Source organism: Diospyros lotus, chromosome 11 (genome assembly GCF_014633365.1).
Source record: "Diospyros lotus cultivar Yz01 chromosome 11, ASM1463336v1, whole genome shotgun sequence".
NCBI classification, from domain to species: domain Eukaryota; kingdom Viridiplantae; phylum Streptophyta; class Magnoliopsida; order Ericales; family Ebenaceae; genus Diospyros; species Diospyros lotus.
In genome coordinates this window covers 30819234-30839203 of record NC_068348.1, presented here as the reverse complement: position 1 = coordinate 30839203, position 19970 = coordinate 30819234, and the positions used below count along the sequence as shown (strand labels likewise).

The 19970-nt window shown below is 36.4% G+C and overlaps 4 protein-coding genes and 1 non-coding gene across 5 annotated transcripts; 2 read left to right on the top strand and 3 right to left on the bottom strand.

The window, feature by feature from the left end:
* Positions 1-3690: 3690 nt before the first annotated feature.
* On the top strand, positions 3691-5674 carry LOC127813035 (auxin-responsive protein IAA29). Its single transcript, XM_052353720.1, has 4 exons — positions 3691-4107; positions 4263-4510; positions 4686-4776; positions 5379-5674. The coding sequence occupies exons 1-4, from the start codon at positions 3767-3769 to the stop codon at positions 5428-5430; spliced, it is 732 nt and encodes a 243-aa protein (XP_052209680.1). The 5' UTR covers positions 3691-3766; the 3' UTR covers positions 5431-5674.
* Positions 5675-8216: 2542 nt separating this feature from the next.
* Positions 8217-8289, bottom strand: TRNAR-CCG (transfer RNA arginine (anticodon CCG)). The gene has a single exon. It is a non-coding gene; the product is annotated as a tRNA-Arg (tRNA).
* An 88-nt stretch (positions 8290-8377) lies between these two features.
* On the bottom strand, positions 8378-9571 carry LOC127812839 (glycosyltransferase BC10). Its single transcript, XM_052353364.1, has one exon. The coding sequence runs from the start codon at positions 9557-9559 to the stop codon at positions 8378-8380; it is 1182 nt and encodes a 393-aa protein (XP_052209324.1). The 5' UTR covers positions 9560-9571.
* A 2721-nt stretch (positions 9572-12292) lies between these two features.
* Positions 12293-15226, top strand: LOC127813475 (uncharacterized). Its single transcript, XM_052354438.1, has 4 exons — positions 12293-12773; positions 12855-12969; positions 13202-13316; positions 13536-15226. The coding sequence occupies exons 1-4, from the start codon at positions 12673-12675 to the stop codon at positions 14444-14446; spliced, it is 1242 nt and encodes a 413-aa protein (XP_052210398.1). The 5' UTR covers positions 12293-12672; the 3' UTR covers positions 14447-15226.
* A 136-nt stretch (positions 15227-15362) lies between these two features.
* Positions 15363-18040, bottom strand: LOC127813474 (uncharacterized). Its single transcript, XM_052354437.1, has 4 exons — positions 17650-18040; positions 17410-17562; positions 16874-17242; positions 15363-16434 (listed from the first exon to the last, which is right to left on the bottom strand). Exons 1-4 carry the CDS (start codon positions 18004-18006, stop codon positions 15508-15510), a joined length of 1806 nt encoding a protein of 601 aa, XP_052210397.1. The 5' UTR covers positions 18007-18040; the 3' UTR covers positions 15363-15507.
* Between the last annotated feature and the right edge of the window lie 1930 nt (positions 18041-19970).

Sequence of the window (19970 nt, the reverse complement as noted above, 5' to 3'; positions counted from 1 at the left end):
TAAGATTAAAACTTAATGTCCTTGTCAAGTTATCAACTACCTATTCATGTACAAACAAAATAAATTTTAAATTAAAGATAAGATTTAGAATTTACAAATGGGGATGAACTTGACAAGCCCTTGTTTTTCCTAAACAAGCCACCTTCACACATGAGTAGTGTTGTTTAACTGTGTATGTTTTGACATTAGTGATTGTGGAAATAAACATAGACCCAACATATGCTCTCCTGGTTTGGCTGCTCTGTCTATGGGCTTCCCCCTAACTTCAACTCTCTTCCCTGTCAGACTCCTGTTATTGGGTTGCAAGTGTTGATCTATACTCCGACAGAAAGAATATTTACTATTATAATCAAGAAGAATCAACTAAAGGACCATCCCTGCTTGGCATGGAATGGAATCCATCTTCCTACATGTAATCAAACAAGATCTCGAGAATGTTTTTTAAGAGCTTCTGCATCATTATTATTGGTTCGAAAATAACAATTTGGTGTGATTTTATTCAATGCATACAATCAATTTAGATGAAGTATTTATGATGACTTGGTATATCATGTATCATATAATAATAATATTTATGAGATCTACATATATATATATATGTAAGTAAAAAAATGTAATTTGTTGGGCATAATTTTTTTTTTTATTACTTATTTACATGACTCTCACAAATATTATTAGTATATGACAATTGACATGTCAGGTCAACGTGAATATATATTTTTTAAATTAATATATCTAATTAATTCAATTTGTCCTTAATTGTTAAAATAAAAAATATTAAATAAAATTATAAATTCTCGAAAAAGATTCAATTACTTTTATATGATTAACCCTAATTTAATTTTATATCAATAATTTAGTCAGGAGGTGAATTCATTTTAATATATTTTGACATGAAAAATAAAACCCACTCGATAGGACACTTAACACTCACTTTTATTAAAAAAGAAAACAATAATCGAGATTGATACGTGAAGTGACATTCTTATTATAAAATAATCTATCCTTAGCTTTTTCACTAAACTTTTGTACGCGTGATTATGATGAAGATTTTGAAAAATAAAGGGGACCGACACCGACACGTAGCAGCGGCTAGCTGCCGGTAAAGATTAAGGATTGGTTGGCAGCAGGCAGCATAATTAATTGTGGTTTAGGATCATTAATTAATTAATTAATTCCATCAAATCAAAACAAAACAAACAGCCTTTGTTGATTAAATGTTGTTGAGACCACACCGCAATCCCAAACCAAAGCGTGTCCACACGCACGCCCGGCCCAACCACCCACCCGGCGGTAACTAATTAATCCGCCATTTTTAACAGTAAAAAGTATTTATTGTCAAGGATTATCATCAACACTTTCTTAGCAAAAACGTGGCCAAATCCCCCACCTCTGTCCCTCCTTCTAATTAAAGCCTTTTGTCATTCAGAGGACATAATCAATCAGGATTTGACCCCTTAGTTCATGCTACATGTTATAGGGGTTTTGAAAATGTTATTTGAATATTTATGGTGATATTTGGTGTCGTATGTATTTCAATATTAGTGTATCAGAGGAATTGAAATGTGTAAACGGTCAGTTCAATAATTAAAATTTATTAATTAATTAAATTAAATTAAAAAGTAAAATTGAATCGAATTGAACAATTAACCCAAAAAATTGAATTAAGCGATAATTGAAAAAAATCGAATCGAACCGATTAAATTAAAATTACGCAAAAAATTAAAAAAAAAACGGATAGAAAACACACGAAATTGAAGAAAACGACGTCGTTTTATAATTATCAAAACATCATCATTTTAAAATTTAATCGGTTTGATTAGTTTAGCTATTCTAACTAAAAAACTAAACCGAGAATCAAACTTTCAAGAAAAATTAACTGAATCAAACGGATGTAAAAAAAAAATCAAACCGAACTAACAAATTCGATCAATTCGGATAAACTAAATTTTTGCTCTCCCCTAATGTATTATACACATATATTGTATTGATTGAACACAGTTACACAGAGTATAATATATTAATGCAAAAACGTCACGCCATGTAATGTTTTGAAAAAAAAAAAAAATTGACAGTGTGGAAATTAATTATTTGTCTAAAAAAATAAAATTTTTATATAAAATTTATATCCCGTCAAATTAAATCTTTCATATAATAGATTTTCTTGACGTGCAGAGTCATTTAATTTGGAAAAGAATTAGGATGTATTGGCTTATTGATTTTATAAAATAAAAATGTTATTTAAATATTTAATTTTAACATTTTAACTGACATTCTGCGTTAATATTTTATATTAATAAAAAAATAAAAATAAAATTACTAAATTATCTCCAAGGAGCCACATATCACGATTGACTTGCCATGTCTTCATATCCTAAGCAATTAAGGTGATGACATTTGTTCTTCTATCCATTTTAGATCCCGATTAATGAATTTAACTTCTAGATCTTAATCTTGAAGATTCCAACACATATTTGGGAGATTCATCGTTATTTTACTTCGGCTAGCTCGATGAATCATCCATAAGTCCAAAAGTGTCGAGCCCTAAAAATCTTAAAAAATAATACCGAAAATCTTGTCTCGTTCAACTTATAAAAGGACTAGGATTTTTTCAAATAAAGGGATACAACTCATCATCTTCGTTACAAATCATTTGTTGATAATCTCTATTGACTTGAGTGTTAGAGACGAAATCAGGAGATCCAACCCTCCTCTTCTCGCAAGCACTCCCATGGAAACAAATTTCAGTAATGGGTCTCGACCATCATTATGTATATAATTTGCATTAATATAAAATATCAATGTAGAGTGTTATTATAAAAATCAAATTTAAATATCCAAATATCATGCTGATTCATAAAACTTGCGAGTTAGATAAATTAATTTCACAACGGCATGTTGATTAATATCACATAGAAGACATCAAATATCACTCTTGTTTTTTCTTTTTTCTTTCGTGATAAAAATATGCAAATATTATATAACTTTTAAATGTGTATCGAATAAACTTGCAAAATTTACGAAATAGTCTATAAATTAAGAGCCCTAGATAAATACACAAAAAATTGTGTAGACTTATTACCATCGTTCTACTCTTGGAGGATTTTATTTTTTATATATTTTCAATTAATGAGAACACGTAATCACTATTTTTCGAGCATGTAAACTTTTCAAGCACACATAATAATTTGTAATTTGTAAATCATGCACGACAAAATACATAAAAATTTATATTATTATAATATCTTATTATCAGATTAATCTTATAACAAAGGACGTAATTGTAGAATTAATTACTTCGGAATTATATACTAATTTTTTCCTATAGATATTAAAAGAAAATGTTATATTTATAAATAATTCTCATAAATTACGTGATATATATAAATTTATAATAATTTTATATAAAAATATTATTATAATCTCTTAATTGTAATTTTATAATCGGAAGTGAGAGAGAGAGAGATGGGGTAGAGTTGGTTGGGGGAGAAAGTGGGCAGAGGAAAGACAAGAAGGGGTGAAAGTGGGCTGAGGCTGGACCTTACACGGTGGTGCGTACCTCCCCCTTCCTCTGTCTTCTTCACTGCCACTCTTTTTCCCGACCCAACTACAATGCTGTCCCCCCCCCCCCTCTCTCTCTCTCTATATATATATATGTAATATGCTGTCTGGCTACAGCCTTTAATTAAACGCCATATATACATATATATATATTTGAAGCAAGCAGTTTGTAGGCAGTTTGTTCTTTAATTATTGTGTGTTGGTTATGGAGCTTGAACTTGGACTTGCACTTCCATCCCACAACCCAACAAAAGGGTTCGATCTGAACCAGAATAGATTACTGGAGCAGAAAGAGATCATGACGACGACGAAGAAGAAGATGATGACGATGATGGTCTCTGCAGGAATTTACAAACGCAGCTTTCTTCAAGCTTTTGATGACGATCATGAGGATCATCATCAATATCATCATCATCATGATGTTGGAGCTGAAGCAGCCCCTGAGAAGAGGAAATTAGGGAAATTCTCTGTATCTTGGAATGGCCAGCAAGACGAGGAAGATGATGGCAATGGCTCAGATTCAGACTCGGACACTATTAGTAACCTGTAAGAACCATTCACATTCACAATGTCAGCGTTTAATTAAGGTTTTCTAAAACTAGGGTTGCACGTGTGTCGGAATTCAACAAGACAAGAGGCATTCCCCAGCTAGAAGGTTGTAATTGAATAACCCCTAACGCGCGCGTGTATATATATGACAGGGATGAAGCCGGGGAAGAAAGCCTGGTCGTGGGGTGGCCACCAGTGAAGTCATGGCGGCAGAAGCTGCTGCACCACCAGCCCGGCCGCGGCGGGATGGCGAAGGATCGGGCGGCGGGAACCCATGGATGGAAGTCGACCTACGTGAAGGTGAAGATGGAGGGCGTGGCCATAGGAAGGAAGATCGATCTGCAACTTTATCATTCTTACCAGACCCTCACCGCCACTTTGATCGCCATGTTTGGCAAATGTAAGCTCCTTAGTTTACAGTTTCATTAATTAATAATCATCTTCCAACCCCCCACCCCCCCCCCCCCCCCCCCATATATATATATATATTAACGCTAAGTTTTGAGGTTAGCTTAATTAATTAATTAATTAATTAATCAGTCTGCATCTTCTTCTGAATATTTATATGTATATAGATGAGAAATGTGGAGGAGGGAGCCATGGCTATACACTGACTTATCAAGACAAAGAAGGAGATTGGCTGCTTGCAGGAGATGTTCCATGGCAGTAAGTTCATAATATATATATATATATATATAACAATTTATAAATTAAAAAACAATAATTAAGGGACTTTGTTTTGATGAATTGGTATTTTTATGTTTTTTTAATAATCATTGGCATTTTTCATAATTTTGATTACACTTTCGAACCCTATTTTTGTATCAATTTAACCTTTATATTTGAATTTTTTTTCGTATGATAATTCGAACGTTTCGTTGTTTCAATTATATTCTTTTAACTTATATTTTTGAATCAATTTAATCTCAATACTTTTGTGTTAAAAAAATTATAAAGTAAAATGACAAAATACACGTCACACTCTATTTACGTCAAAGTAAACGAGTTAAATTAACTTAAAAATACAAGTCTAAGAGTGTAATTGAAACGATAAAATTCGGGTTATACGAAAAAAAATCAAAGTACTTGAAAATATAAGTCCAAGTAATGGAACAAATAAAAAGTTTGATTGATCATCACACAAAAATACATGAAAGTACAGTGACAAAAATATAGATTTGGCCATTACTTGAATATTCCAATCCCTAATTAAAGTAGTTAATATTCCGATCCCTAATATTTGGAAAAAAAAATTATGGGTTTTGCAGAACATTTGTGGAGTCAGTGAGTCGCCTGGAGATAGTAAAGAATGGTGGCTAATCAACAATATGCCCAAATCTGGTGTTTGAGAGGGTAGCAGTGCCTCCAGCAGTGCCATTGTTAATGTTGTAGTTTGAGTGTTTGTAAGACAATATATATATTTAGGAGATAAGTAGTTTGCTATTGCCAGTCCGTTATGAAGCAAAAACGACTGAAATAAAGGCATGGTATTGCTATTTCATGCATTTGATATATTCTTTGGAATTAGTTATTTCTAATTAATTAGCTGATATGTGTTGCAGAATTATTATGGTACGGTCTTGAAAGAACAGTGCAGTGTTGTTATATTCAATTAAATTATTAGTAGTAATTTGATTGTGAAAATATTTTAAGTAGTTTAATACGATTTAGTATGCAATGCGAAAAGGGGTGTCTATTTATTTTGGATCGGAGTAAAATCGATTGAAGATCATATTAGTCGATCAAATTGAGTTGTATTGATTCGGCCTCGTTTGATCCAATTTGATCTACATCTTATCTTTCAGTCTCGTCTAATTTGGTCCAATTCTTCTTCTTCTTTCGAGAAGGTTTTGAAAGAATCGGGAAGTGTTGTCATATTCAATTAAATTGTAAGTAGTAATTTGATTGTGAAAGCCTTTTGAGTAGTTTAATATGGTTTAGTTTGCAACATAAGAATGAATATTTATTTGTTTTGCCTTGGACTAAAATCAATTGAAGATCAAATTAGTCTCAAAGAGGGTCGAATTAGACTCTATTGATTTGGTTCGATCTAGTTTGGTCTAATTCGATCTTTATCTTGTTTTTTCAAAAAAATTAAATAAAATATATACATTACACCATTGCAAATAATTTTAGTAATATAATATTAGTAAGCGACAATAATAAAATGATGGTTTTAATTTAATTTTATATAACTAAAAATTGTAAAAAACAAAACAAAATTTATATGTATAGTTCATGAATTCCATACGAAGCCTACTCTCTTTCATAAGCTTTAAGAACAAATATATAATAAAGTTTTAATTTCTTTCATCTTTAAGCTTTGCTTTGCTTCGCAACAAATATTTAATTTTAGTAACACTCAAATAAGATAAGATTAATGTGCCCATGTTAGCAATCTCCTAAGATTTATCCTTTATTTAATAAAATATAAAAACTTTAGTTTACCCTATATTGTTATTGTTTGGAATAAAAAAGAATTGAATTGAAAAGTGTCGACGTTTAGAATTGATTGATCGTGATTTGTTGGTCTGCGCTGGTGTAATAGATCTGAGGAAAAGGAAATGGATTATCTGACTCGGGTTGTTGATTAGTCGGCCGGCCCCTGCAGTGACACTCCGACGCTCAAGTTAGTAAGCGAGTAAAGAAGAAGCAGAGTATCAGCAAGCTGGCAAGAAAAAGTTACCTTGGCTCTAGGAAAAGCGGGTTGATATATGGAAGGTAGATAGGGCCTCTTGCATGTGCTGTACGTCTGTAGATGATGGGATGGGATTTCCAACATCAACGAAAACGTCCATGCGTCAGTAAGGTGTCAATGAGACTCTTATTAATATGGATAAAATCCGTCATTAATGAGGATGGGATCTAAGGTGAACGCGTGAAAATCCAGATGCAACTGCAGTGATGTTGCAAAAGGCCACAATGGGATTGGCATAGGCTGATCAAATGGGCTGAGAGGATAGGGCTAGATTAGGCCTGACTGGCCTAGCTAGGGCGGCCCTTAGGCCGCTAATATTTCCGAGCATATAACATTCTCATTATGCGAGCTGACCAGTTAGGCCGACGAACTGCAAGAGTTGTTGAGAGCTCGCTCGAAGTGTAGTTGGGAGCTCGCTTGTATTAAGCATGCTTGATCCTACAATCCAAGTATGGGCCCTAGCAATGTGCAAACTTGCTTAGACAAATTCAGCTGGAGGTCTATTGGACTTTATGCGATTGGGCTAAGGTATTGGGTTGAGCGCAACCCATAAGGAGTAGAGCAGAAAATACCCACAACAAAAAGTAAGACACATATATATATTTAATGTTTCGAAATAAGGATATTTATTAATCGAGTTGAATTATGAAGAAATTTGAATTTACACCCATGATTTAGGGTGAAATTTTGAACTCAAATTCATCCCGATCACAAACTTGACTAAATTTAGGTTCAGTTGGATTGAGTTTTAGTTTTAAAATTTTATGATTCAAATTATGTGGAGTATCAAAATATTAAAACTTATTTTGAAATAAAATTTGTGAAATATATATTAATAAACAATCAACCTTTGATATTGTTATAAGTTGGTTTAGATTCGGTAGTTTAATCTATAATTTATTTAATGGATATGATACAAAATATAAATAGATAAATGATATTTTTAAAAAAGTTGGAGTAAATAAAAAAATATATAGGGATCTTTTATAAATATAATTTTTAATATAAAAAATAATTATTCAATTTAAAAATAAACTTGGTTAATCTCTTCATGGTGAAATTGCATTTTTGTTATTTTTTTAATATTACGAAACAGTCTCAAAATATTTTTTTTTTGTGTTTCTTAATGTTTTGATACAAAAAACGTTTTAGAAACGTCACATTTTTACTAATTTTTTAATATTATAAAACACTTTCAAAATATTTTTAAAATTATAGAAACAGTTTATAAACTATTTTTTTTCATTTTTTTTTGTGTTTCTCAATGTTTTGATACAATAAATATTTCGAAAACACATAAATAATACCTCGAAAGCATTTTCGTTCATGATAGATTATTAACTAAGTTTAAGAAAAAAAATATACTCGAACTAAAATGGTTAATAATAAAAGACAAAGGAGAAATCAGCGACCACGGTGGGACTCGAACCCACAATCTCCCGCTCCGGAGGCGAGCGCCTTATCCATTAGGCCACGCGATCAACGGACTTTCACTTATTCAATTTTTAGTTTCATAGCAATTATTATACCCCATTTGTCAACTGTTGCCAATTTTTACTAAATTGCCATCTAATCTTTGAAGATAACGTCGTTTGCTATCCTTACCAACGTCGCAATCGAGTCGGGGGAGAATTTCCTAGCAAACAAGAAAGGGTCACCTCGTTTTCTCATAGACGAATGAGAGCCGTTGGTTCCATCAACGTTAACGCCGTACCTTGGCACATCCTTTCTGAGGGCCAGGATTAGTTTTGGCCCCACCTCTGATACCCCGTACGTCCGAGGATGCCCGTCATGTCGACCCCTCCAGTCTACGTGGGTGAGCGTAGCCGGCACGCATCCACGTGGATCTTCCATGCTGATGAGGCTGGGAAAGTAATGCTCTTCAGGGTAACACGTGTTCTTGTTCTTCCTCAAACACGTCAACTTGAACTTTGACCACAATCTAGTCTCGTTGGCAACCAGCCTGGCATGCTTACGTGTCAGCACGAAGAATTGGGACCCGATTCTAAAGTCCTCGAAGGGCAGCTCTGGGAGCATCACTCGCTCCCCACGCGCCGCCCAGCGAGCCCACGCCCCAGGCTCGTCCTTCAGGATTTCGATGAAGCTTTTGTCTGATTTTACAAGAGCTTCGTAAGTGAAGTCGAAGGAGTGGAGCGGGATGCAGGCGGAGGAGAGAAGGGCGAACATGGAATTTGAAGGGTCCTCAAGGAGTGCATGGGAAAGCAAACGACGCGCTGCCGATATGAGCGTCGGGGAGTGCCGTCGAGTGGGCTTCGACTCGGGTATGACCCGGTTCTCGAACACGCCTGAGAAAGGCGGGTCATATGGGAAGCTTGGGTCGGCGTGTACGTATATGTTGTATAACTTTTCTTGGGCCCGGGTCGAGTTGAAGAAGAGCTCCCAAAGCGGGGCAAATGGGAGTGGTGTGGTGGTTAGGAACATGAATGCTAGTCGTTTGGGGAGCAATGGATCGGGTTTGACTCCAGCAGCTCGTCGAAAAAGCATCTGGTCGTCATCTTCCGTCGTGGACGGTGGCCTAGCTGGTAGCGACGACGATATAGTTGTGGTTGTGATCCTCGTTGTTTCTATGACTCTGGTTTCTGGGTTGGTTCTAGTTTGGCTGGTGCTGGTGCTGGTGCTGGTGATAGATCGAATAGTAGTGGCTGGCGGCGTGACAACGGTGAAGACAATGGCTAGGGGCAAACAAATGAGGAGAACGCAAAAGAGAGAGAGCGGAGTTGGGGACATCATGTTCTCTTTTTTTTAATGTAAAAAATATCTTTAATACACGATATATACCCTCATCTTTTAAAATTTTCATTGCCTTGAATTGAAGGGTTATATTTATACACAACATTTCACGTAACTTGTACAATGCATTGTGGGTTGATAGGTCACACTTTGGGTAAGGGGCTATGACTTTTGGGCATTTTTTGAGATTGAGAAACGGGAAATGTATGCTCAAGAGTTTTTAAATTATTTAAATAAATTATAAAAAATAGAACTTAAACAAAAATAAATGAATATGAAATAATATTGATAAATAACGAGTTTTAGTACCATTTATGTAAATTACATCAAATTAGATTAGGGGTTATATTTCAAATCTAATTCCATGTCATTCAAATTTAAAAAACTGCACACGCAGACTAAATCGACTCAATTACATTGATATATGGGGTCTCAAATGAAAAAGTGAGTGAGAATGTGGGGGAATGATGATATTTAGAAAACTTTGGGGGGGGGGGTGGAAAGAGGGCAAAGTTTTCTGCCAATGTACGGAAAAGTTAATACTGTGATTGTGGGAGTGGTTCTTCACCATTCAATTGGATTGGCCCATCTAAGCTTGCACTGAGATAGCAAAGACATTGGGCCCACCCACTTTCCCAGGAAAAAGTACACATAGAAAAGACGTTGGCCCATCCCCTCCCCTTGGATTTTATTTTTATTATAAAGGTCTGTTTGGGTATTCCATGTTTGTGCCTTTTGATGAGTTTTTTGATTGGGTCGAAGGTTGCACTTACACGAATACGACCATACACAACATAATACAGATACAGAATATAGTAAAAATAAAAAAAAAATAAGGACATGGCATACGGCAATATATATATATATTTATACACATATATTATGTTATTATTATTTTTTATATAATTGTAACAAAAGTATAATTTATAAATTTAAATTTTACACAATTATATAAAAAATTAAAAAATAGATACAAAAGAGTTCTATCATTAAAATTGTATGATGATATAAAATATAAATTGTTCATCTAATTTCAAATATCATCGGATGAAATAAAAAATCAATTACTCATCAAATTTCAAATATTAATTTAAAAAAAAAAAAACTATGTTGTATCCATAGTGTCTAGCACACTTATTTGGAGTGCGGGGCATACATGTTCTTAATTTTTTTTAATAAAATCACGTGTCAAACACATTTTGTTCGATAAAGTATAAACATTAAATTCTTCTATTTGTCATCCTGTCTGTGCTATTTTGATTGGGTCACTTTGGATCAAGTTTTAGGCCTTGTTTGGTTTGTTCGTTTGTGATTTGAAACTTGTTGGTCATTCACTATTGTCGCAATGAATTTTAAATTGTTATGATATAATAAAATAGATAATAACAATAGTAATTATAATAATAATAGCGAACAATAGTACAATGATGATAATTGTAATTAGAAAAGAAACAACAACAATAATGATGATGATGTAGCAAGCGAAGAGACGACGATGGTATGGTGGCCAGTGGCAATGATAGTTGAAAAATCTAAGGTTGACCATTGGGTTTTTGGGGAAGATGGATTAGGGATTTGGGTGGAATTCTTTTATTTACATGGGTGTAAATAGCAATTTTGAGCTAATTTAAACATGGTTACTCAAAGAAATTGGCCCCCTATTATGAGAGTCAACTTCAAAAGTTAGCCAACCTTTAGCTTTGAGAGTGTTTTTAAGCGATCAAATTGCTTGAGCCACACACCCTTTTCGTTTTCAACAATTTATTTTAATTTCATTTTCTTTTAATTCAATTGATACTGAGTTTGAGTTTGAGTTTGACCTAATAGTCTATAAATTTAATATAATTTACGGATTTCATCTTTCAAAATTTTAATATAATTTCATAAAATTTAATTCGATTGAACCCTAATTTAATTAGCTTGAGTCAGTTCAAATGTGTTCACTTTTAGTTTATAACTAAGTTGTGTTTTAGTTTCATATTTTTAAATAATTATAATTATTTATAATAACATGTATATAAAATTGGCCAAATCTATATTTTTACTCCTGTACTTTTATGTTTTTTTTTTTCATGTAATCATCTTAAATTTTTTATTATTTTGATTACACATTTAAGTTTGATTTTCGAGTCAAAGTACTCTTGTATTTTGACAAATTTTTTTTTTGTGTGTGCAGCAAACCAAATTTTTCATTATTTCGATTACTCTCTTGAACTTGTATTTTTAAATTAATTTAACTCTCATACTTTTATATGTAAAAAAAATAAAGTAAAATGATAAAATACATATCACACTTTATTTATATCAAAGTAAATGAATTAAATTAACTTAAAAATATAAATTTAATAATATAATTAACATAATATTATAGTTAAAGTTGTCATACAAAAAAAAGTCAAATGTAGAGATTAAATTAACTTGATAATACACGCATAAGAGTATAATAAAAATAATAAATAATAAAATAATTATATAAAAAATATAAAAATACAGAAATAAAAATATAAATTTTGCTGTATAAAATTCGCAACCTGCATGAAAAACACCCCATAGGGTGCGACCTCTCATGTGAGTTGCTGGTGATGCAGGAACTTTTCACAGTAGGGGCTGGGGATTGTTTGGATACAACCGACAGTGACATTATCAAACAAAATCTCCCCCACCACTTGAATGGTCAGGGGCTCAGAGAGGGAGAGAGGGGGAGGGAAGGGAGATGGGGCCTGGAGAGATGGGGAAGCAGGCATGTGGATGAGTGGGGGACACACCAAACTCATCGGTAATAATTGAGTGAACGACCAGGGAAAGGGAAAAATAAATAAAAAGAAGAATTGAAGAGAAAGGAAAGAGACCCGGAAAGAGAAAATGGGAAGGAAAATAATAATGGGAAAATGAAAACCAGACCCCCCCCCCCCCCCCCCCCCCCCCCCCCTCACTGTCACTCTTCACTGTTTGCTCAATTTCAGTACTGCCATTGTTGAATCTGAAGGATTTAAGGACTCTCAACAAGCGAACAAATCACGGTGACCACCGCAAAGCCTTTCCAGGTTTCTCTCTCTGGAATAACCAGACTCTCTCTTTCTCTCTCTCTGGTTCTTCCCTTTGAGTTGTTGAAGATGCCCAGACCAGGCCCAAGACCATATGAGTGTGTTAGAAGGGCTTGGCACAGCGAAAGACACCAACCCATTAGAGGCTCTCTCATCCAAGAAATCTTCAGGTGCCCTTATTCCTCTTCGCGTATATACATATATATGTATTGTTTTTCTCTGTTTGATATGTTTGTGATGTTTATTGTTAGGGTTGTGAATGAGATCCATAGCCCTGCAACTAAGAAAAACAAGGAATGGCAAGAGAAGCTCCCTATTGTGGTTCTTAAGGCAGAAGAAATTATGTACTCCAAGGCCAATTCTGAGGTTTGTTCTTTCTTTGGCAACTCCTGAGTTTGCCCCCAATACTAGGATTTACTTCCTCTTTTCTCTTTTTTCTTTTTGGGTACTCAATACTAGTTATGATATTAGTCACAAGGGATTTAGATAAGATGAAGTTTTGATATGTTGCTTATAGTCAATGCTAGGATTTGCTTTGAATGGGGTTTGTTCTCTTGTGCTCTGTTTCGTCATGTTTTGAAACCTTTTACTTGCTTAGGCTGAATACATGGATCTGAAGACTATATTGGACCGGATAAATGATGCTATTAGGACCATTATTCGACTGGATGAGAGCTCCGAGACCGGCGAGTTTCTTCATCCTTGTATTGAAGGTATAAATTCAACGTTGTTTGGTGCTTGCCTAGTTTCAATCTTTGAGTAGAAATGGAGGTTAATACAAATGGGTTGTAGTTATTTTGTCAAGATACATATCTAGACACACATAGATATGCATTTTAATGGCGTTCCTTGGATTCTAGACTTGATTGCAAGTATAGAAATGAATTTTTTGAAGACACTTTGGGGTGACATTTGGTTCTAATTTGGCTCAGCTGCTCTCAATTTGGGCTGCACTCCGAGGAGAGCATCAAGGAGTCAACGAAACAGCAACCCAGGATGCTACCTCAAAACCGGCACTCTGGAGCCTACCTGTGTTCCCCTCAGCAACTTTGAGAACATAGTTCAGGCAAATCTCATCACCAATGCGACATTCATGTCTCACAATTTAAACTTTATGAAACCGGCTACCATGAACGGCGGTACTCTTTTAGGCTCTGATTCTCACGGCCCTCTCCCCCAAAATCGTGCTCATACCAGTAACAAGTTCCTTGTTTTGCCTGAGAATTTTCCTCCTTTTGGTACCCTACTGAGCTTACCTAAAGAAATTTATGCATCGCCGAACTGGTCAGTGTATCCCTTGTACTATGTGAATCAGCTCCAATCTCAAGAATCCAACTTTGGTCCTTATGTTCCTCTCAATTTCACTTCTAACAAGGCAAAGCCTGCTGCGACTGGGAACAGCCAAAATCCAAATGTAGATGCTTCGAATAAGTTTCCTCGAGCAGAATTGAGGGGCGGGGGCGCTCCTGAGAACCCACCTCGTGGCGACTGTGACTTGTCATTGCGGTTAGGTCCACTTTCAGAGTCATGCGTAAGTATGAATAATTGGCCCCAGGAGGTTGAAGATGTGGGTTCGAATAGTTCTCAAGGAAGGAGCAGGTTGAGTGAGACAATGCAGCTGATGGATAAAGAGTTCTCTTTCTTCCCCAAGCCTAATGCCAGTGACCCTCTAGACTCATGTTCGAGCAAATGGAGTTCTGAGGCTGAAAAAATGAAGGCTGACACAACTACGAAGAAGAGGAAGGCAGTTTTTAGTTACCAGTTTGAGGATAGGCAATTTTGTTGGCAGCCAAAGCATCAATATTACCATTCTACTGAAAAAATGAGCAATGCAGGTCTGTAGACTAACTTCTACTTCACCAGGTCTCTTGAAAAATGAGCAATTTTGAAGTAGGCAGCAGATGCGTGTAGTTCCTCTAATTCATTGCAATCTGTCTGTATCTGACTGTTGTCACTATTTAATGATGAGTTGCTTATTGCAATTCAGTAATGCAATTTGCGGTGTAAATATGACCTAGCTTTCTATCTACAATTATGCTATTATAGAAGCTAATTTACATGTGGGAATGGGCTCTGGCTTTACTGTATTTACATACTTGAATTTGATGTCTTGTCACTTGTGCTATACGGAACAGAAAAGAACACTAATAATGTAAGTGACTTGGCGGGTAGTTTCCTTTGGTGTTAAGGGTGGATGGAGATGGGAAAGAGAAAAAGGCAGAGACGTAATTAGCTGTTTCGTGAAGCTATTAGTATGAAGCTATGGAGAACTAGCTCTACCTTCATGATCCCAAATTTATAGCCATTAATTAGCATGAAATTGTAGGGAATTAGCTGCTGTATTTTACATGCTTGGGGCTCGACCCCTGGATTCTTCACATGGTAGATAATGATAAAATTCATTTCTTGTTCAAAATCTCTATGTCCAAAGTCAAAAACTTTTCCTTTCTAAAGGAATTATAAGACATATATATGTTAAGAGTCAATGAATTAAGAAGTGGAGATGAAATGATGAGCCGCATTCTGGATAGGGTTTGTTGTTTTGTGTAAGGGGGAAGCAATCATTCTTACCAAATGTACAAGTTTATACTGAGCCATTGTGGATAGGTTCAATGGACCCCGTTAAGTTCCATGAGAATTGAGAGGAAATTATAGGCTTTGATGTGTCCTAATCAGGTTGTTTTGATCGATCAACCGTCTATTAGACTACTAAGTGAAAGTGAAACTTGACCTTTGTTAGTTCCCACTTTGTGTAAATGTGAAAAGGAAAAAGAGGGATAAAGAAACTTATCATTCCAGTGTTGGTGGAAATCTTGTCGTGGATTGAAGGAATTGAAGCAAATTTATACAGAATACGCGAGCGACTAAGCTATGTTAGGAGAGGGAGGAAGTTGAATGAGTAGACTAAGAAATGTCTGGTGGTGAAGAGCAGTAGTTAAACTCGATCTGCAATCTCTGGTGGAGAGCAAAGTAGGAAACTGCTTCCTTTGTCTCCTGCTCTTCAAGTTCCCTAAGTGGTATGGCAGCCAGAAATCTCTTAATGAACTCTCTGCAACATTCTTTTCCACTGCATATTTCTTCTTGATCGCTTGTTGCCTCAGGTTCAGCAGGCTCAGCCCCTGGCATTTCCTCCGAGCTGGAGCCGGGCTTTTCCTTCTCGACCCTACGATGCATGACCGTGGAGTCGTCAAACCGTAACATGAAAGCTCGGTTGCACCCTTCAAAGAGCCGCTCGCCCAACGTGTCGATGATGTAGTAAGCGTCAGCGTCAACCTTCAGCACAAAGAAATGGTCGTTCCAGCTAACTATGTAAGTTCTCGGCGGCCTGCTACCTTCATCACAGCTGCTGATCTGATCCCATATCTGATCAAAAGACATGGCTCCTTTCAGGGACTCGAACTTCTCGGGAGCAAAGAAGGCGATGAAAGATTTGTCGCGCGAAACAGAGACCGGCCGGAGACCGGCTTGCACGACAGTCTCGAGATCAAAATGCTTGTCGGGGAAGCGTTGCTTCAAGGCCTCCTCGTCGCAGAGTTTTCTCCATTCGGAGGAGCCTTCGACGATTAACCGGTCGAGCTCTGATCTTGTTGGCATTGTGTCTTGGTTGGACTGAAGCCAGTGGGCTATGACCGCGACCAGTGCCGTGCAGGCGCTCTCCCCGGCGGCTTTGTCGCTCCGCTGGTCGAAGCCGGCAAAGAACACACTGGCTCTCAGCTTCGATTCCCCATCTCTGCTGAGTACCTCCTTTTCTTCCCAATGGCCATGGCCGGTTGCGCTACTTTCTTCCTGCTCTCGGCCAGGTTCACAAGATGCTTCAGTAGCATATGGTTTCTGTAGAGAATTGTTGGAAAGTACTTAATAATCACATGTGATTAAGAAGTTGATTTGTATAATTAATCGTCTATTAAGTTTAAATTTCAGGGAGAATATAAAATCCCTTCAAAGGCAACGACTATATAATACGTGTTCTTCGGACAGGAGAAAATGGGAACGGCAGTAACACGCGTCGCACCTTCCACTCCTCAACCAGGTGAAATCAGAGGACTGTACGACCACGTGGCATCAAATCAAGCCGCGAGATCTATCATCGTTAAAGATCAGTTTGACCAAAATGCAGGACCACCTTGGTCCGTGCTGTACCGGATTTTGTAATGTGTCAATGATAAACAAAATATTATTTTAACAATTAAATTTTATATTTTTATTAATGTTTTATATATTTAAATAAAACACAATTTGATAATTTGATAAGATGTAGAGGTATACGTACGGGGTTGTGGTGCAGGCCAACGTCCATCTTGGAGTCGTGATCATCATCATCGTCGTCGATGGTCTTCTTAATCGACGGTTCTGGTTTCGTTTTCCCAGGTTTTAAGCTCAACCTCCGCCTCTTCCAGGAAAACAGCCCAGCCTTCTTGACCGAGTCCGCCTGGGTCTCCGAACTCAAACCCGATTCGGACTCGGAAGACGAGCTCAATTCAACCCGGCGTGTCTTGACAACCAACTCATTCTCTGGCGTGCCTTCTGAATCGGTCACCGCTGACTCGTCCGAACTCACTCCCGCGTTCTCCGACACAGTCGAGTTTTGAACCGTTCCCGAGTCTTCCGAGTTTCTAACCTCCATGAAGCTGAAGCACACCTGCATGTTATATACGAATCAAAACCGTTAATCAAGACCCGGTGCGGTCAATTTAAACAGTGGACAGGATCTAACGATTCCGAGCACGATGATAATTACTTCGTCTTCTCAATGAGGCTGTACGTCTCATGGATTCATTAACTGTCAACAAAGAAGGTTTGGCTTACCGATAGAGCGGCTTCTGTGGCAACTCCGGCGTGATTGACGGTGATCGGAACCTTTGTTTCAACCACGGCCTCCGCCTTCGAAGCCAGTTCGGCTAAATCCAGCACCACGTTCCCGACCACCGCCATTTTAGCCTTGCCTCTGTTCTTAGCTCCCTAAATCACATTCCCGAATATCGGATTAATTAACTCCGCAAATTCTCAAGAATATACGCAGAGAAAACTGATCAATCGTCAACTTACATATAGCAAAGCGATCGAAACTTCCGACGGACCAAATTCGTCGGCGTCCTTTGACGCGATCGGAGAGCTGAAAACCTTCTCAAATTCATCCTGCCATTTGATGGCTTCGCCTTTCTGCAACACGATCTCGCGCGAAATATGCTTCCGCCGCTTCGACGACTGAAGTCGGTGGAACGGGACCAGGGCAGTCTTTCGAGCTTCTTTCCATCTCATTTCAATCGCCATTACCTTGTCTCCGCCATCGCCATCTTCTTCGTCGTTGAAGAAATCTAAGAGCTCCATTTCCTTCACTTTCACCTGAAACATCTTCGCCGTCGCCGGCGGCCACGGCGACCACTTCGTCATCTTCACCACCATTGCGAAAGGAAAAAGAAGGAAGATTTCTTAAACGGGTAAACAGATGGACGAACTCCTTATATGGACCGAATTGCCAGCTAATCTTTTGTCCGGTGAAATGGTCCGCGTTCGGTTCGCGTCGACCGTACGGAGCCTGACTCGGACATCCAGTCGAAATCTGCCACGTGATTATAAGCTCTTAAAGATCCAGTCGTGGCCTGATAACAAGTTTCTATTGGGAGACTGCGGTGGGGGTGCATGTAGCAGATAAGTACTCGGATGAACAAGAAGCACGTGATTGTGTGATGAAGTCATCGCCGGAATCAGAGAGTGACGCGTAAACGGGGACAGACAAAAACAACACGTTGTGCTCGCGAAAGCGTGCGATATAGAGAGAGAGAGAGATACATGCGAAGACGGCTGTGTGTGGGAAAAGGAATGGCATTGCGTGAGAGAAGACCTAAGATACAACTGGGACGATCTTCAAAGAAAAGAAATCACCGTGTGATGTCCGCCACATGTTATTCTAAATGAATGAATCTTTTCGCAATTAAAGATTGTTATCTCAAATAAAATAAGAATTATTCTACGTGTCGCCTGACAAACTCACAGGCAGACTTATCAAATGAGGTCAAAAAAATTCAAATGCCCTTGCTCACTCTTCGCCTCTCTTCCTTCTCCCATGGCCACTCAATACGTCGACCACGGCGCCTCACTTCGTCGCCGATCACCTCTGTATCTAGCGACGGTCGGCGAGGCGATAATACTAGCGACGAGGAGCGACGATCGACGGTCATGCGTCCATGGGAGAAGAGAGAGATGAGAGAGGTGAAAATTGAGCAATGACATCCATTTACAAATTTGTATTTTGGACGAGGGTATTTTGGTCTTTTCGACTTTATTCTGTAACCCTCTCGGTGAGGTTTTTTGGTTCGACAGGAGAACTCATAAAATAATGAATTTATAAATTCAGAACGTTATTGCAAAGTTGGTTAGAGTTTGTAAAAAAATAATAATAATCATAAGACTCAGAAAAATTCTCATCAAATATTTTGATATTTAAATCAAACACTAAAAATAATAAAAACTTAAAGATTGTATTGAAACTATCAAACTAATATTAGAGATACATGTGAAATAAGAATCTGATTGTTTATAGATGAACATATAACTTTGTTTTTAAATCTTCTATAATAATTTTTTTTATAAATAATATTTATATGGACATTTTGGAATTCAATAAAGTTAAAATTTATTTATCCTAATATTTTGAAACGATATTATAATTAATTTTTTTTATAAATAATGTCTATCTTTTTCGCATAATTCTCATAAGAATTTTTGAATATTAAAATTATTCAATTTGCACGTTGTGCAATATCTCCTCCCTATTTAAGGACAAATTTATTAGGCGATTTAGTATCTTATAGAGACAAAAACACTCCCCTAATACAAGTTTATAGAAGACTTATTGATCTGCTAATAGATTTCTCGTTCTTTTGTGCCAAATAATTATCGATCTCCCAATTTCTTAATAATCAAAAGATCATAAAAAGTCTCTCATTCGATTAGTCTTTAGAAGACTCTGTAGTCTCTTCATTAAGATTACTCATTGAAAGACTTCACTTAGAGAGACTACATGAGTTTCCAATCTTGCCAATTTGGTCCCTGAGAGACCAAGTTGTAATAGTCTCCTGATGGTCTGATTTTGTCCTATAATTTTGTATATATTTTTTAATTTATTTAATTATTTTAGGCTTTTTTGACTTCTAAAGTCTTTTTATTATGGCACATCAAAGATATTTAAGAATTAATACAATGCATGAATCATCAAAATGAGCACACCAACATAGAGGATAAATTCTTTTTATATATTTTTATTTTTGTCCTATTTGGCTCCAATATTATGTGAATATTAAAATTTATTTAATTAATTTTTAAAATTTTAAAAATGATTTAAAATAATTAAAATTAAGAATGTATTG